This window comes from Eptesicus fuscus, chromosome 5, assembly GCF_027574615.1.
Source record: "Eptesicus fuscus isolate TK198812 chromosome 5, DD_ASM_mEF_20220401, whole genome shotgun sequence".
NCBI classification, from domain to species: domain Eukaryota; kingdom Metazoa; phylum Chordata; class Mammalia; order Chiroptera; family Vespertilionidae; genus Eptesicus; species Eptesicus fuscus.
Window position 1 is genome coordinate 106,013,710 of NC_072477.1, and position 19,321 is coordinate 106,033,030.

At 40.5% G+C, this 19,321-nt stretch overlaps 1 protein-coding gene and 1 pseudogene across 1 annotated transcript; both read right to left on the reverse strand.

Annotated features, from left to right (window-relative positions):
• Nucleotides 1-2,881: 2,881 nt before the first annotated feature.
• LOC103300207 (proton-coupled zinc antiporter SLC30A5-like) lies at nt 2,882-18,612 on the reverse strand (annotated as a pseudogene).
• Nucleotides 6,474-6,779, reverse strand: LOC129149188 (60S ribosomal protein L38-like). The gene has a single exon (XM_054716666.1). It carries the CDS (start codon nt 6,742-6,744, stop codon nt 6,532-6,534), a length of 213 nt encoding a protein of 70 aa, XP_054572641.1. The 5' UTR covers nt 6,745-6,779; the 3' UTR covers nt 6,474-6,531.
• Nucleotides 18,613-19,321: the final 709 nt, after the last annotated feature.

Consider the following 19,321-nt stretch of genomic DNA (forward strand, 5'->3'; position numbering starts at 1 on the left):
ATTTGCATATTACCTCTTTATTATATAGGATTATAGCCATCACAATGTCTGGCACACAGTTTGTGCTAAACAAATGCTCAGTCCTCCTGGAAAGTCAAATGCATGCAGTCCCCATCTGGAAAAGAGAACATTGAGACACTTTCCTTTGCTTGATTCCAGAAGCAAGAGTGAGTTGTGCAGCAAGCGGGGAGTCAAGTTCTGGGTAAAAGCTGGCAGCCCCACTCTGACTTCTCCTTCTCTACCTCCACTCCAATGATTCACAGGACTCTCCCTGAAGTTGGGGTTAGGGTGGGCTGGGCTGGGCTGGGACCATCTGGCCTACCTTAGAGGAATAGAGGAGGGAGGGCCAGAACACAGGCTTCCTGGAGGAAATCGGCTCTGGGGAATCAGGCTGAAAGAAGCTGTGGAAGGCTTGATCTGATAGGGCATCGCCTCCAGGAGTAAACTTGGTGATGGGCTGGAGGCATGTTCTTCCACCACTGCCCATCTTCCAAGGCCAGCTCTTTAAGATGGGAAGGGGGCTGCTGAGACCCTGGGCCAGAACTCTGTACCCAGTTGCCCACATTTGAGTAGCCTCAATTGTCCACCTACCCAAGAGTCATTCTAGGAGCCGTAGGAGTTTGCCACCCCTCATACTTACATATCCCACACCCCACCCAGCTGATGTCAGCAATACTGGGCTGAGCTTTAGTGCCAGGGAGGAAGGAAGCTGCCCACTCTGCCAGCTAGAATGGCACAGTCTCCTGCTAACCAGAGAAGGACAGGAAGGGCTCTCCAGCTCCATCCTCCAGAGGGTGGAACAGGGACTGATACATAGTATGTGCTAAACAAATGCTCCCATCCTTTCACACCCACGCCCTGCTGAGAGAGAGACAAATACTCCCCAGAGCAAGTCCTAGGTCCTGGGAGGTGGGAGATGACGTCAGGGAAGAAGCACGCATTCAGACACCAGCTGCTGCAGCAGCACACATGCACATGCCACATGCATACATACTCATGGTACTGCCACATGCAGCTGTGCACACAGTTATGTGCAAATGTACTCACTGACACAATGGGCCTCTGCAAACCAGAACCTGCACACACACCCTCCTTGGAGACCTGAGACATGGCCTAGCAGACGTCCCAAGTCACCTGCTATGAACCAGGTACTGTGCTAGGTACTAGGGTCACAGCAGTGAGCAAGACAGACAAATACCAACTGCCCTGAAGGCTGCCTTCTAACAAACAGATACATGTAAAATCTAACTTTTGCACTGAAGTATTTGCAGATGAAATTGTGTGATGTCTGGAGTCTGTGGGAAGCAAGGTACATGGGGGAGTAAAATATCGGCCCAGGGTTGATAACTGTCAAACATAGGGATCCATTGCACTACATCAACTTCTCTATTCTATATATATTTGAAACTTTCCATAATAAAAGGCTAAATACATACATACACGTATATAATTGTGAGTTGGTAATAAGTAAAATGAAGAGAAATAAGGCAAGATTCAGGGACAGAGGACCAAGACTAGAAAGATTCTTTGTTGGTTTTTTTTAAAATATATTTTTATTGATTTTTAGAGAGAGGGGGAACATCTATGTGAGAGCACAACATTGGTAGGCAGTCCCCTGCACGCCCCCCACCAGGGATGAGTCGGAAACCCAAACTCTGATTTTTTAGAAAAGTAATTTTTTTTTTATTGAGCCCTAGCCCGTTTGGCTCCGTGGATAGAGCGTCAGCCTGCCGACTGAAGGCTACCAGGTTCAATTCCGGTCAAGGGCACATACCTCAGTTGCAGGCTCCGACCCACCCCGAGCTCTGGTCAGAGTTCATGCAGGAGGCAACCAATCAATGTGTTTCTCTCACATTGATATTTCTCTCTGTCTTTCCCTCTCTCTTCCACTCTCTCTAAAAATCAATGAAAAAATATCCTCGGGTGAGGATTAAAAAAAACATTTTTTTTATTGATTTTGAGAGAGAGAGAAAGAGACATCAATTTGTTGTTCCACTTATCCATGCATTCATTGGTTGGTTCTTTTTTTTTTTTACCAAAAGTTTTAAAAAATTATTTTACAGAGTGGTTGGTTTTTGTAATACATCAAAAACTGTAATGTTATACTTCCCTCTTCTCACTGCTTGTCTCCTATCAGTGGTTGAAGTTTCTCCCAAATAATTTACATTTAAAGTGTAAATACAGATTTTACTTAATGGGTTTAAGTTATAATTAGAAACTAGTTTTATACACAGAAAATCCATATAGAACTTTTGTTTTCTTTTTATCCTAGGGCTATGCAAAAATGTTGACTAAAATTTTTCATTTGAGTCTTCGTAATAAACATGTAAATACATTATTTACGTGGAGATGCTTTCTGATAGAAACTAAACACAGCCCTAGCCGGTTTGGCTCCGTGGATAGAATGTCAGACTGCAGACCAAAGGGTCCTGGGTTTGATTCTGGTCAAGGGCACATGCCTTGTTTGCAGGCTCCTCCCCAGCCTGGGCCCTGGCCAGGGCTCATGCAGGAGGCAACCAATCCACATCAATATTCCTCTGTCTTTCCCTCTCTCTTTCACTCTCTCTAAAAATCAATGGAAAAATATCCTCGGGTGAGGATTTTAAAAAAAAAAGAAAGAAAAGAAAAGAAACTAAACACAGAAGTAATTTTGGTCTTCACTTAATTCCATCATTACATGTTCATTTTTAAACTCAAATTTTTTGAGGTTCTTGTTATACACATGATTCAAATAATGAATTTACTTGAACAATGAATGCTCCATTCTGTATTTAAATTTCCTTTAAGAAAGATTCCTTGATCCAATAGTACGGAATTTTAAACTTTTTTTCAAATGTTTCTGTATAATTGTGTGCAATTTTCTTCCTCTGGCAATACTCTAAGTACTTAGTCATTTAATCTTCATTGTTCACACCCCAGGGATAATTCCCAGTTATCTCATATGATGTAAGTACCATCTTTGTCGTATTTCATGGATTCTATTTGTTTTATCATAGCCAACACATGATGAAATCCAGTACTTAAGTGAGACATATGTTGAAAGTATGCCTCTTATTTCACTTGAATTGTTAAATTGTTTACTCAGCATTTTTTAAGTATTTCTGTAACCTGCTGTACTAGTCTTTGTTCCAGCACATCAGATATCACTTATATATGAATTGTTCCTGCCACAATTCTGGCAGAATTATGCCAAAAATGAGGGTCTTGGTATGATACTAATCCTTCAGTTTTCTGTATCTTTTCTAAAGCAAGATGTAATTCTTTTTCATATTCTGGTGGTAGTCTCAGGGACAGAGTGGAAGGGGTCAATGGAAGGGGGGAAAAACATCTGTAATACTTCCAACAATAAAGAAATTTTTTTAAAAAAAAGAAGTAGAACCTGATATGCATCTTTAATCAGTGGAACGACACTGAGAAATATTATGATAGCAATAAAAAGAGAACAGAGGGTCAGCAATGAACCATCCAAACTGCTCTGTAAGTACACCAGGACTACCATGTGTGTCCCCACGTTAGCATTCATGCCTCTGCCTGCAGATCCATGGCCGGGACCATGCCATGGTCGCTGTGTTCATGCATACAGTGCGAATGGCTGTGACCAGATGAGTGATAGCTTCCTTGAGCAGATCCATTGGTGTAGTTGTGGGCATGGCTGAAGGCGCAGATACCGGTAATGTTTACTATCAGTCCTCCAACTGAGACTGGTGTTAACGTGTGTGTCTAATTTCGGAGGATCAATTAATCTATCCAGTTGCTCCATAAACATAAGGAAAGCTAATACCATTAGAAAAAGTCCATTAATAAATACAAGAGAGAATTTCTATTTGGCCATACCTATAGGAGAAAACCTAAATTGCTTTCCATCTACTCATTAAGGGAGCAAAAAGTCCCATGACCAAAGCAGAGCAGTTAAAGAGCATGAGATCAGACCCAGACTACTGGTCAACCCGCAATAAAATAATCCCAAAAAGGTAAAAAGCAGATTCAAACACAAGAAGTAAACAATCTGTCTAGAGTCATTCTCCTCAAGAACTTGTTTTAGTGATTCCTTAATAAATGTGGGGATTGACTGGGAGCCATGCTAAAAAATATCACCCATGAAGTCATAAAGAGGTGTTCCTTCAGGAGAAAAACCAATTAAGACACCTTTTTGTCCTCTCTTAGAGGGAGATGATAAGATGTTAGCAGAAAAATGAAGAATATAGTGCTCGTCCAGCCGGTGTGGCCCAATGGTTGAGCATCGACCCATGAACCAAAAGGTCCCCCATTTGATTCCTGGTCAGGGCACATGCCTGGGTGGTGGATTCGAACTCCAGTAGGGGGCGTGCAGGAGGCAGCCAACTGATGTCTCCCTCATGGATGTTTCTATCTTTCTATCCCTCTCCCTTCCTCTCTCACTAAAATCAATAAAAACATCTTTTAAAAAGAATATAGCACTCACTACCACTCCTCCAGACAGGACTTGTTCAACCCAAAGCTGGTTTGTTATTAGATGTGTCCAAAAATTTCCCCAAAGTAGAGCACTAATATAAATGGTGAAGGATCCATAGCAGGCATATTTGAAAACTTCCACTTTTTTAAATTAAATCTCTATTGTTGGAAGTATTACATATGTCCCCTTTTTGCCCCCTTGCCCCCCACCCTAGGCTTTAACCACCCTGTTGTCTAAGTCCATGGGTTATGCATATATGCTTAAAAGTTCTTTGGTTGACCACTTCCCACCCTCCCCCACCTTCCCTCTGAGATTCCCCAGTCTGTTCTATGCTTCTCTGTCAGTGCATCTATTTTGTTCATCAGTTTATTTTGTTCATTACATTCCACATATGAGTGAGATCATGTGATACTTACCTTTCTCTGACTGGCTTATTTCACTTAGCATAATACTGTCCTGGTCCCTCCATGTTGTCTCAAAGGGTAAGAGATCCTTCTTTTTTATCCACTCCTCTACTGATGGGCACTTGGGCTATTTCCAGATCTTAGCTATTGTAAATTGTGCTGCTATGAACATAGGGGTAATTGGAGTTTCAGATTTCTTAGGATATATTCCTTGGAGTTGGATGATTGGGTCAAATGGCAGTTCCATATTTAATTTTTTGAGGAAACTCCATAATGTCTTCCACAGTGGCTACACCAGTCTGCATTCCCACCAGCAGTATACTAGGGCTCCCCCTTCTCCACATCCTCAACAACACTTGTCCTTTGTTGATTTGTTGATGGTAGCCATTCTGACAGGTGTGAGGTGATACCTCATTGTCGTTTTAATTTGCATCTCTCTGATGATCAGTGACTTTGAGCATTTTTTCATGTATCACTTGGCCATCTGTATGTCCACTTTGGAGAATTGTCTATTTAGTTTCTTTGCCCATTTTTTAGTTGGATTGTTTGTCTTCCTTTTGTTAATTGTATGAGTTCCTTATATATTTTGGGGTTTTTTAAATAAGTCTTTATTGTTCAGATTATTACAATTGTTCCTTCCCCCCCCCCATAGTTCCACTCCACCCGGTTCCCACCCCACCCTCTGCCCTTACCCCCCCACACACACACTGTCCTCATCCATAGGTGTACGATTTTTGTCCAGTCTCTTCCTGCACCCCCCACACCCCTTTTCCCCCCGAGAATTGTCAGTCCACTCCCTTTCTATAGCCCTGATTCTATTATATTCACCAGTTTATTCTGTTCATCAGATTTTTTTTTATTCACTTGATTTTTAGATTCACTTGTTGATAGATATGTATTTGTTGTTCATAATTTTTATCTTTACCTTTTTTTTCTTCTTCCTCTTCTTAAACAATACCTTTCAGCATTTCATATAATACTGGTTTGGTGGTGATGAACTCCTTTAGCTTTTTTTTTTATCTGTGAAGCTCTTTATCTGACCTTCAATTCTGAATGATAGCTTTGCTGGGTAGAGTAATCTTGGTTGTAGGTTCTTGCTATTCATCACTTTGAATATTTCTTGCCACTCCCGTCTGGCCTGCATAATTTCTGTTGAGAAATCAGCTGACAATCGTATGGGTGCTCCCTTGTAGGTAACTAACTGTTTCTCTCTTGCTGCTTTTAATATTCTCTCTTTGTCTTTTGCTCTTGGCATTTTAATTATGATGTGTCTTGGTGTGGTCCTCTTTAGATTCCTTTTGTTTGGGGTTCTCTGTGCTTCCTGGATTTGTAAGTCTATTTCTTTCACCAGGTGGGGGAAGTTTTCTGTCATTATTTCTTCAAATAGGTTTTCAGTATCTTGCTCTCTCTCTTCTTCTGGCACCCCCATAATTCGGATGTTGGTATGCTTGAAGTTGTTCCAGAGGCTCCTTACACTATCTTCATATTTTTGGATTCTTTTTGCTTTTCCAGTTGAGTGTGTTTTGCTTCTTTGTATTTCAAATCTTTGACTTGATTCTTGCGTTCCTCTAGTCTGCTGTTGGGTCTCTGTATGATATTTTTTATTTCAGTCAGTGTATGCTTAATTTCTAGTTGGTCCTTTTTCTTTTTTCTTTTTGAATTTTTAACGTTTTAATACAGATCTGCATGTCGGGTTCATTTCAGCTCCTTCACTGCCAAACCCGGGGGCAGGGACTGCTTCAGCTTCTCAGCCTTCTCTTTGTCCGTGATGACCAAGGTATACAGATATCTGCTGCATCGGACTTTGAACTTCACATTATCCTTGTTTTTCTTGATCTTGACAGATTTGGCATCCTTCCACCTGGCTGTGAGCAGGAAGTCCTTGATCTCCTCAATTTTGCGAGGCATGGCTGCGAGGCACGGAGCGTGCAGCCGGTGCAACAAGTGGCCAGAGGCAAAGAGCTAGTTGGTCCTTTTTCATATCCTCGAGGGTATCACTAAATTTATCGGCCTTTTCTAGAAAATTCTTGAAAAACCTTATAACCGTGGTTTTTAACGCTATATCCAGTCGTGTGCTTTCCTCCATTTCTTTCATTTCTGACCTGTTTCTTTGTCTCCACATTTTGGCTGCTTCCCTGAGTTGATAGAGTGACTTTGTGTGCTAGGTGTCCTATAGGGCCCAGTGGCTCAGCCTCCCCAGTTACCTGAGGTGGACACTCTTGGTGCACCTCTTTGTGGGCTGTGTGCACAGTCTTGTTGTAGTTAAGTCTTGATTGTTGTTGGTATCACTGGGAGGAATTGACCTCCAGGCCAATTGGCTGTGAGGATCAGCTGTGTCTATGATGGGAGAACTTCTGTGCTGGAGACACCCTTATGAGGCAAGACTTGCTTCAGTGGGGCTTTGGTGCTCACTGAGTCTGCCCCTTGAGTGTGTCCCTTATGGATCTGAGGAGTTGTAATCTGGGTGGTCCCAATCTGACCCCTGGGTACACTGGCTCTTGGATCTCCAAGGAGGTGCTAATTTAGCCTCTGCCTGAGGCCACCCAGCAGGAGCTATGGAGAGATCTGCAGATTCCTCTTCTTTGTTTGGGTTTTGGAGGTGCCCAGATGAGGCCCAGCTGTGAAGCAATGCAAGCTGCTGTGGAGCCTTGGGCCTTCTTTTGGATGCCCTGGGTCTCACTGACTCAGCTGCAGTTTGTTAGGTAAGTTTAGAATTCAAAGACCAGGCCATTCATATGCAAAAGCTTCTGCGCTCAGCTTGGATGGGGCAGAGTCTCAGGGCAGAGCAAACAACAATGGCTTCCTGTCAGCCCTGCCCTAAGAGGCCCCTGGGTCTCAGTGTCCCATGGTAATCGCTGCAAGCACCTCTGAGAGAAAGCTGCCCTCAAGTTTTGCCCACTGCCAGACAGTCCAGTTTCTCCCTGTATGAGTCTGGGTCCCAGAGTCTCTCCCGGAACTGGAGTTCAGAGCCATTGGGAGCTTTTGTCTCCCTCCCAATTGAGAAAGCCATCTGTACTCAGTTGCCAGCCCTCTCCGCACATGCGCCTCTGTACCTCTGCCTTCTGCAGCTCCTGTGACTCTCAGTGTGCTTTTCTCTTTCCTTCTAGTTGTAGGACTTCCACTCAGCCAGCCGTCCTGTGGTTCTGGATGATGTCCATTTTGTTTTTTAGTTTTAGTTTTGAAATTGTTGTGTGAGGCAGCAGTTTAGGTGTTTACCTATGCCGCCATCTTGGTTTCTGTTTCTCCTTATATATTTTGGATATTAACCCTTTATCAGATGTATCATTGCCAAATATATTCTCCCATACAATGGGCTCCCTTTTTGTGTTGTTGATGGTTACTTTTGCTGTGCAGAAACTTTTTATTTTGATGTAGTCCCATTTATTTATTTTCTCCTTAATTTCCTTTGCCCTAGGAGATGTATCTGTAAACATATTGCTATGAGAGATGTCTAAGATTTTGCTGCCTATGGTTTCTTCCAGGATTTTTAAGGTTTCACAATTTATGTTTAGGTCTTTTATCCATTTTGAATTTATCCTAGTGCATGGTGTAAGTTGGGAGTCTAGTTTTGTGATTTTTTTGCACGTATCTGTCCAATTTTCCCAAAACCATTTATTGAAGAGACTGTCTTGACTCCATTGTCAAAAATCAATTGAGTGTAATGGCTTGAGTCGATTTCTGGGGTCTCTGTTCTGTTCCATTGATCTATATGCCTGTTCCTGTGCTGGTACCAGGCTGTTTTGATTATGGTGGCTTTTTAGTATAACTTGATATCTGGTATTGTGATTCCTCCAACTTTGTTCTTCTTTCTCAAGATTGTTGTGGCTATTCAGGGTCTATTTTGGTTCCATACAAATTTTAGGAGTATTTGTTCTAGATCTGTGAAATACACTGTTGGTATTTCAATAGGGATTGCATTAAATCTACAGAATGATTTGGGTAGTATGGACATTTTAATTATGTTAATTCTACCAATCTATGAACACAGTATATTCTTCCATTTGTTTATATGTTCCTCTATCTCTTTTTTCAATGTCCTGTAGTTTGAATACAAGTCTTTTACCATCTTGGTTAATTTTATTCCTAAGGTTCTTAATTTTTTTGTTGCAGTAAATGGGATTATTTATTTAGTTTCTCTTTCTGAGAATTCATTATTGGTGTATAAAAAAGCCACTGATTTCTAGGTGTTAATTTTGGAACCTGCTACAATGCCCAATTCTTTTATTAAATCTAGTAGTTTTTTGGTGGAGTCTTACCATTTTTCCCTGTATAATATCATGTCATCTGCAAATAATGAGAGTTTACTTCCTCCTTTCCAATTTGGATGCCTTTTATTTCTTCTTCTTCTCTGATCCCTGTGGCTAGGACTTCCAGTAATATGTTCAATAAGAGAGGTGAAAACAAACATCTTGTCTTGTTCCTGTTCTTAGGGGAAATGGTTTTAGTTTTTGCCCATTGCGTATGATGTTCACTGTAGGTTTGTCATATATGGCCTTTATTATGTTAAGATATGCTACCTCTAATCCCACTTTGCTGAGAGTTTTTATCAAAAATGGGTGCTGGCATGGGACATTTTCAAAAATAGACCACATATTGGGTCACAAGCAAAGTCTCCCCAAATTCAAGAAGATTGAAATCATATCAAGCATCTTCTCAGACCATAATGGCATAATATTAGAAATAAACTATAATAAAAACAATCCAAAAAATTCAAACACTTGGAAGCTGAATAGCATGCTATTAAACAATGACTGGGTTACCAGAGAGATCAAAGAAGAAATTTAAAACATCCAAGAAATCAATGACAATAAAAACACAACAATCCAAAATCTATGGGACACAATGAAAGCAGTCCTGAGAGGGAAGTTTATAGCTCTACATGCTTACTTCAAAAATCAAAAACAAAAAAATGGTAGTAAATCATCTAACTCTACAACTTAAAGAATTAGAAAGAGAGCAACAGGAAAAGCTCAAATTAAGCAGAATGAAGGAGATAATAAAGATCAGAGCAGAAATAAATGACATAGAAACCAAAAATAACAATATAAAAGATCAATGAAACCAAGAGCTGGCTCTTTGAAAGGATAAACAAGATTGATGAACTTCTAGCCAGGCTCACCAAGAAGCAAAGAGAGAGGACCCAAATAAACAAAATCAGACATGAAAGAGGCGAAATAACAACAGACCCCACAGAAATATAAAGGATTGTTAAAAAATACTATGAACAACTCCATTCCAACAAACTAGACAACATGGAGGAAATGGACATATTCATAGAAAAATACAACCTTCCAAAAATCAATCAGGAAGAATCTAAAAATCTCAATAGGCTGATAACTATGGAAGAAATTGAAGCAGTCATCAAAAAAGCTTCCAGCAAACAAAAGCCCAGGGCCAGACGGCTTCACAGGGAAGTTTTACCAAACATTCAAGGAAAAGCTAAAACCTACACTCCTCAGACTACTCCAAAAAAATTCAAGAGGAAGGAACACTTCCAAGCTCCTTCTATGAAGCCAGCATCACCCTAATACCAAAACCAGATAAAGGCAACACAATGAAAGATAATTACAGGCCAATATCCCTCATGAACATAGATGCCAAAATCCTCAACAAAATTCTAGCAAATCGGATCCAGTAGTACATCAGAAAGATCACACACCACGACCAAGTAGGATTTATCCTGGGGATGCAAGGATGGTACAATATCTGCAAATCAATAAATGTGCTACATCACATAAACAAATTGAGAGATAAAAATCACATAGTCATATCAATTGATGCAGAAAAAGCATTTGACAAAATCCAACACCCTCTCCTGATAAAAATTATCAGCAAGGTGGGAATAGAGGGATCATACCTCAACATAATAAAAGCTATATATGATAAACCCACAGCCAATATCATACTCAATGGGCAAAAACTAAAACCATTTCCCTAAGAACAGGAACAAGACAGGGATGCCCACTCTCACCACTCCTGTTTGACATAGTACTGGAAGTACTAGCCATTGTGATTAGACAAGAAGAAGAAATAAAAGGCATCCAAATTGGAAAAGAAGAAGTAAAACTGTCCTTATTGGCAGATGACATGATACTGTACATAGAAAACCCTAAAGAGCCGAGACTGGTTTGGCTCAGTGGATAGAGCGTCAGCCTGTGGACTGAAAGGTCCCAGGTTTGATTCCAGTCAAGGGCATGTACCTTGGTTGCGGGAACATCACCAGTAGGGGGTGTGCAGGAGGCAGCTGATCGATGTTTCTCTCTCATCGATGTTTCTAGCTCTCTATCCCTCTCCCTTCCTCTCTGTAAAAAATCAATAAAATATTAAAATAAAAAAAAAACACCGAAAGACTCCATCAAAAAATTATTAGACTTAAGAAATGAATTCAGCAATGTAGCAGGATACAAAATTAACACCAAGAAATCTATGGCATTTCTATACACCAATAGTGAACTTACAGAAAGAGAGACTGAAAAAGCAATCCCATTTACCATCGCACCAAAAAAAGTAAGATACCTAGGAATAAACTTAACTAAGGAGGTAAAAGACCTATATGCAAAAAACTACAGGACACTGAAAAAAGCGATAGAGGAAGACATAAACAGATGGAAGAACATACCGTGTTCATGGATTGGTAAAATCAACATCATTAAAATGTCCATACTACCCAAAGCAATCTATAGATTCAACGCACTCCCCATTAAAATACCAACGGCATATTTCACAGACCTAGAACGAACTCTACAAAAATTCATATGGAATAAAAAAAGACCCCGAATAGCTGCAGCAATCCTGAGAAAGAAGAACAAAGTAGGTGGGATCTCAATACCAGACATCAAGCTGTATTACAAAGCCACTATTCTCAAAACAGCCTGGTACTGGCACAAAAACAGACATATAGACCAATGGAATAGAATAGAGAACCCAGAAATTGACCCAAACCACTATGCTCAATTACTATTTGACAAAGGAGGCATGAACATACAATGGAGTCAAGACAGTCTCTTCAATAAATGGTGTTGGGAAAATTGGACAGATACATGCAAAAAAATGAAACTAGGCCACCAACTTACACCATACACAAAAATAAACTCAAAATGGATAAAGGACTTAAACATAAGATGGGAAACCATAAAAATACTAAAGGAATCCACAGGCAGCGAAATCTCAGACATATGCCGAAGCAATTTCTTCACCGATACCGCTCCTAGGGCAATGGAAACTAAAGAGAAAATAAACAAATGGAACTACATCAAAATAAAAAGCTTCTGCACAGCAAAAGAAACCATCAACAAAACAACAAGAAAGCTCACATATTTGCCAATGTTATCACTGATAAGGGTTTAATCTCCAGCATTTACAGGGAACTCATACAACTTAACAAAAGGAAGATAAACAACCTAATCAAAAAAATGGGTAACGGACCTAAATAGATACTTTTCGAAAGAAGACAGAAGGAAGGCCAAGATACATATGAAAATATGCTCAAAGTCACTAATTATCCGAGAGATGAAAATCAAAACAACAATGCAGTACCATCTCACACCTGTCAGAATGGCTATCATCAACAAACAAACAAAAAATAAACTATTTAACCCTACAACTTAAAGAATTAGAAAGAGAACAATAAGAAATGCCCAGAATAAGTAGGAGGAAGGAAATAATAAAGATTATAGCAGAAATAAATTACATAGAAGCTAAAAAAATAATACAAAAAGTCAATGAAACCTAGAGCTGGTTCTTTGAAAAGATAAACTAGATTGATGAATCATTAGCCAGACTCATAAAGAAACAAAGAGAGAGGACCCCCAAAAATAAAATCAGAAACAAAAGCAGAGAAGTAACAGCTGACTCCACAGAAATACAAAGAATTCTAAGAAAATAATATGCCAACAAGCTGGACAAGGTGGTAGAAATGGACAAATTCCTAGAAAAATACAATCTCCCAAAACTGAATCAGGAAGAATCAGAAAACCTGAATAGGCCAATGACAACTGATGAAATAGAAGCAGTAATAAAAAAAACTCACAGCAAACAAAAGCTCTGGTTCAGATGGCTTCACAGGGGAGTTTTACCAAACATTCAGGGAAGAACTAACACCTATTCTCCTCAAACTATTCCAAAAAATCCAAGAGGAAGGAACACTTCCAAGCTCTTTTTATGAGGCCAGCATCACCCTAATTCCAAAACCAGATAAAGAAACTACAAAGGAAGAGAATTATAGGCCAATATCCTTAGTTAACATAGATGCTAAAATCCTCAACAAAATATTAGAAAATCAGATCCAGCAATATATGAAAAAGATCATACACCATGACTAAGTGGGATTATTCCAGGGATGCAAGGCTGATGCAATATTCACAAATCAATAAATGTGATACATCACATAAACAAGGGAGGGCAGTTGAGAGGGACCAAGCCTGCAAGGGAGGGCAGTTGGAGGTGATCAACCCTGCAGGAGAGGGCAGTTTGGGGTGACCAGGCCGGCAGAGGAAGGAAGTTGGGGGCAAACAGGCTGGCAGCGGAGTGGTTAGGGGGTGATCAGGCTGGCAGGCAGAAGCGGTTAGGGGCAATCAGGAAGGCAGGCAGGCAAGCAGTTGGGAGCCAGCAGTCCTGGATTGTGAGATAGATGTCCTACTGCCCGTTTAGGCCCAGTCCCGGTGGGATCAAGCCTAAATGGGCAGTCGGACATCCCTCGAGGGGTCCCAGATTGGAGAGGGTACAGGCTGGGCTGAGGGACAACCCCCCTCCATGCATGAATTTCGTGCACCAGGCCTCTAGTATATATATATATGTTTGGGATTTTTACATTGATTTCTGAGAGGAAGGGAGGAGACAGAGATAGAAACATCAATGATGAATCATTGATCGGCTGCATCCTACACGCCCCCTACTGGAGATTGAGCCCACAACCAGGGCATGGGCCCTGACCAGGAATCAAACCATGATCTCCTGCTTCATAGGTCAATGCTCAACCACTGAGCCACCATGGCTGGGTTATGGTTTGTTTTCTTGTCTTACCATTTTGGCTGCCCATTTGGATTTGTGTCTATGCTCCTGGTTCACAGGTCGATGCTCCCATCTCTGGACTCTCCTCACACAACTCCAGTCCTCTGCTGGAGCCCAAGGTGAGTGGCTGCACACAAAATGTTTGTACATTGGCCCATTAATAGGGTGCCTGCATTTCCAGCTGTTTCTCCCTGCTGCTTTCGGCAGCCAGATATTATGTGGACACCTTTCTCAGTTCTGAGGCTCTGGGCTGGGGAACTCAGCTTGGGGTTTAGACTCCAGAGTTCTCAGTGGGAACCCCCCACTGCTAAGATTTCCCTCTGGAACTTCAGCTGCTGTCTGCAGGAGCCTGGCCAGCCTGCTCATTCCTCTGCACTTCCTATTAGTCTCTATGCACTCTCCACTTTCTGTTCTTAGTTATCAGGGTTCTCTTCAGCTAGTCTTAAGTTGATTATTCAGGTTGGTTTTTCTATATTTTAGTTGTAATTCCAGTTTGGTCCTAGAAGAGTCAGTGTAGCTTCTGCTTACTCCACTCCCATTTTTAAGATCATCAAGAACTGGAAACTTTCATTTTGACTGAGCAAATGAAATTGACATAGAAATCCAGGCTCATGACAAAAAAGATAACCATGAAAAAAATAATGAGAAAAAACAAGACTTGATTTTACTCTCGGTTGTCACCAAAAAAAAAAAAAAAAAAAAACAATGACCCATGGACACAAGAGAAGCTCAAAAACAAGAGGGGATACATTTTGAAGACATTGGGCTCCACCTACATCTATAGCGAGCTTTCTGGAATCTGTATGAAAACCAACTTTATGACACAAAGCCAGTACTCGCAACAATATTCCACCCTTGTGATCTGCCACAACTAAGAAGGCAATGGCTGTGTAAAACATGTGAATTAGAGCAGCACTCGTGGTCCATGAGAAACTTTTGGTGGCTGTAGAAAAATTTGGACATTATTTGCATTTTTTATGTTTTATTGATCCTAATAAATAATAATAAAACACAAAAAAAATATTCTAAGAAATTCTTATATTCTGACTGAATGACCATTTTCGCCTTTACACTGCATGAAATTCACGAAATGTACTACAGTCTAGTACATTTCATAATTCCCTTTTCTAGTAACTAGAGAGGGTGAAACCGGAGAGGTGCAAGCGGCTTCAGTACTGTTTCGACCATTACAGCAGTCACCACTCCATGGTTACCGATTCTCATCCGATTGTTTTGTGTATTGTATGTAACTGTGTATTTTCTTTAACTGTTATATTTAATGGCATCAAATAGTTTGATTTTAATAACTATCATTTCTTGTTGGTTTTAGATTCGAATGAAATAAACCCACAATGAGTGAAAAAAAAGCAAAGGGATATTTTGCATTTATTTAGTAATACAAAAGATAATGTAACTAATGATAATAGTAACAATAGTAATATGTGTGCTTCACTTAGCCGTGAGCTGATCAATGAATCAGTCTCCACAGTCCTCGTCAGGCATCATTAGGAAGAACATTCGAACTGGAGGCGGAGACAAGAAAAAACTCAAAGAATCAAATAAATAGATTCGAACTACTTGAAATCTGGATTTGTTCAAGAACCTGGTAGTGAGCTGGATCCACGGCCACTTTCTGCTGTGTGTTCTGAGAGTTTATCCAATGATGCCATGAACCTTTGAAACTCAAAAGACACTTGCAATCAAAACACCTGGATTTAGCTAAAAAACCACTTGAATATTTTCAAAGAATGCATGAAAATATAAAAAAGCAAGTAATTGCTGTAACAAAAATGACTGTTGGAGATAAATCCTTATTAAAGGCTTATAAAAAGCCGTATACGTTTGGAGAAGACTTAATTAAGCCTTGCATGTTACAAGCCTGTGAAGAGGTTTTGGGAAAGCAGGCTGTCCAGAAACTGAAAGCAATTCCTATGTCCGCTAACACTGTCAAACGCAGAATTGAAGACATGGCTGAAGATATTGAAAATCAAGTTATAAAAATGGTGAAAATCTCACAAACATTTTATTCAACTTGAATCAATGGACCTAAGTAACAAAGCACTTCTCCTTTGTTTTGTGAGGGCTGAGTGTGAAGGAGAGTTACAGGAAGAATTACCTTGTTCGTTTAGCTTGCTGGGTGGAACAACTAGCTCTGAGATTCCTGAAGCACTTAATAGTTATTTCCTGGAACACAGGATTGAATGGGAAAAAATGTACTGGGATATGTACAGACAATGCCGCAAACATGACTGGACATCTTTCAGGAACTGTTGCAAAGGTGAAAAATGTTGGTCACCCAGACATTTTGTCTACACACTGCATTATACATCGTGAGCAACTTGCGGCGAAAAAAATGTCCCCAGATCTACACAAACTATTATCAGATGTTATTAAAATTATAAATGAAATTCCACACAAAGTGCTCCATTCTCAAATATTTGAGGCACTTTGCGAAGAAATGGGTTCCCAGTATACTCACCTTGTTCTTCACGCTGAGGTGAGATGGCTGTCGAGGGGCAAGATACTAACCCGACTGTTTGCCCTGCGGAAGAAGTCAAAATACTTTTCCAGCGGCCAAATAATCCGAAACTACAAGAACTCTTCTCCGATGATGAGTGGACAGCCAAGCCTGCATACCTAACAGATATTTTTTTGCTATTAAATGACAATTTAAGGATGTGTTCACACTACGAGGTAAAATGGATTCTTTTCAAAAGAAAATATTACTGTGGCAAACATGGTGGGCTGAAGATCTGCAAATGTTTTCAAACTTTGATGAATATATGGGAGAGAAGGATGTCAACCGGAAGGTGGTAACCATTGTTCAACAGCACTTAGACAATCACTCACAGAACCTTTTGGTCATTCTTACCCAAAGAAAGAAGATCCCAGACTTGGTAATATGTGGATAACAGATCCATTTGCAGCAAACACTGAAGATAGCAATTTAAGCATGAATGAAAAAGAAAGTCTCATCGATCTATCATCTGATGACAGTCTCAAAGCTAAATTCCAGTCATCCTTATCACGACCTCATTTTTGGATCTCCATTAAAAGTGAATACCCATTGCTGAGTGAAAAAGCAATGAAAATTTTGATTCAATTTTCAACAACATATTTGTGCGAAAAAACGTTTTCATCAGTCACAGCAATTAAAACTCGGTACCAGTCTCGGCTTGAAATAAATACGGCTCTCTGTCTTGCAGTAACGTCATTGAGCCAAAAATCCATAAACTTATTTCAAGCAAACAGGAGCAAATATCACACTGTAAAAATGTGTAATACTTACACTTATTTTAATGAATGTGTTACAATTAAACAACCTTTGAAGATTTTGTTATGATTAAATAAGTATTTATAATGTAGTTATATTAAATAGGTGCATTTCATATTAATAAAATGGAAGTTCTTTGATCATTATTTTACAAACTAAAGGCCCAGTGCACAAAATTCGTGCACTGGGGGGGGGGGGGGGGCGCGGGGTTTGTCCCTCAGCCCAGCCTGCACCCTCTCCAATCTGGGACCCCTTGAGGGATGTCCGACTGTTGGTTTAAGCCTGATCCCACAGTCGGACATCCCTCTCACAATCCAGGACTGCTGGCTCCCAACCACTTGCCTGCCTGCCTGCCTCATTGCCCCTAACCGCTTCTGCCTGCTAGCCTGATCACACCCTAACCACTCCCCTGCCAGTCTGATCGACGCCTACCTGCTCCCCTTGCAGGCCCAGTCACCCCCAACTGCCCTCCCCTGCAGGCCCAATCACCCCCAACTGCCCTCCCCTGCTGGCCTGTTTGCCCCCAACTGCCCTCCCCTGACGGCCATATTGTGGCAGCCATCTTGTGATGACATGGGCGCAGCCATCTTATGACCACATGGGGGTGGCCATCTTGTGACCACATAGGCACAGCCATCTTGTGACCACATGGGGTGGCCATCTTGTGACCACATGGAGGCGGCCATCTTGTGTGAGGGCATGATGGTCAATTTGAATGTTACCTCATTATTTTATAGGATGTATTTATCTTTTTTTAAAAAAATCATATTAGTGGTCCGTGGGATTTAAAATTATGAATTTAGTAGTCCATGAGGTCTGAAAGGTTAGTGACCGCTGAGTTAGAGTACTGTCATGATGTCCTGAGTGTTCAGTCATTTTAGCCATGAGATCATCATTGCCGAAAAGCAATAGGCATATCAGAGCAATATATATTTTTTTAAAGGCCCGGCTGGCACAGCTTAGTGGTTGAGTGTCAACCTATGAGGCAGGAAGTCACAGTTCGATTCCTAGTCAGGGCATATGCCCAGGTTGTGGGCTCGATCCCCAGTGTGGGATGTGCAGAAGGCAGCCAATCAACGATTCTCTCTCATCATTAATGTTTCTCTCTCTCCCTCTCTCTCTGAAATCAATTAATATATTTTTAATGAAAAATTTAAAAAAGCAGTCCTCCTCCAGAACTAGTGAACAAAACACTGGGTAGTGAGATGGCAACTACATTACTGTGTTCAAGTAGCAGCAAAGTCCTTAGTGGTCCACAGAGTGAGGCCAAAAAACCACAAGGGTGAAATTATATACCCAGCATCTGCATGTTTAAATATTTTGATCCACTGGTGTTGGGTAATACTTTTTCCAGAAGAAAATAGCTTTTGAAACAAAACCATAAGAAATGCAGTCCTAAGTTTTAATATAAAAATGAACTGAATAATGTGAACTGCTTTTAGGAGGTCAGATGATTCAAAAAGTCTCACTGCCTTCAAAAATTTAGTGAAACATAATAATTTTTACTCTGAATTTCTGTACTATTTGTATTTTTTTACAATGAGCACACATTTCTTTTTTTAAATAAATCTTTATTGTTCAGATTATTACATATGTTCCTTTTTTCCCCCATAGCTCCCCTCCACCTGATTCCCCATGCCCTTACCCCGTGCCACTGTCTTCATCCAATCTCTTCCCACACCCCTCACACCCCTTTTCCCCCCGAGAATTGTCAGTCCACTCCCTGTCTATGCCCCTGATTCTATTATATTCATCAGTTTATTCTGTTCATCAGATTTTTTATTCACTTGATTTTTATTTATTTATTTTTTTTAATGAATCTTTATTGTTCAGATTACAATTGTTTCTCCTTTTTCCCCACATATCTCCCCACCACCCAGTTCCTACCCGCCCCTCTTCCCTTACCTCCCCCCCCCCACTGTCCTGCATGGTTTCTGTTGAGCAATTAGCTGATAATCGTATGGGAGCTCCCTTGTAGGTAACTAACTGTTTTTCTCTTGCTGCTTGTAAGATTCTCTCTTTGTCTTTTGCTCTTGGCATTTTAATTATGATATGTCTTGGTGTGGTCCTCTTTGGATTCCTTTTGTTTGGGGTTCTGTGTGCTTCCTGGACTTGTAAGTCTATTTCTCTCATCAGGTGGGGGAAGTTTTCGTTCATTATTTCTTCAAATAGGTTTTCAGCATCTTGCTCTCTCTCTTCTTC

What these genes read in the sequence shown, in the direction of transcription:
- LOC129149188 (XM_054716666.1), bottom strand. Translation starts at nt 6,744, where the DNA reads ATGCCTCGCAAAATTGAGGAGATCAAGGACTTCCTGCTCACAGCCAGG.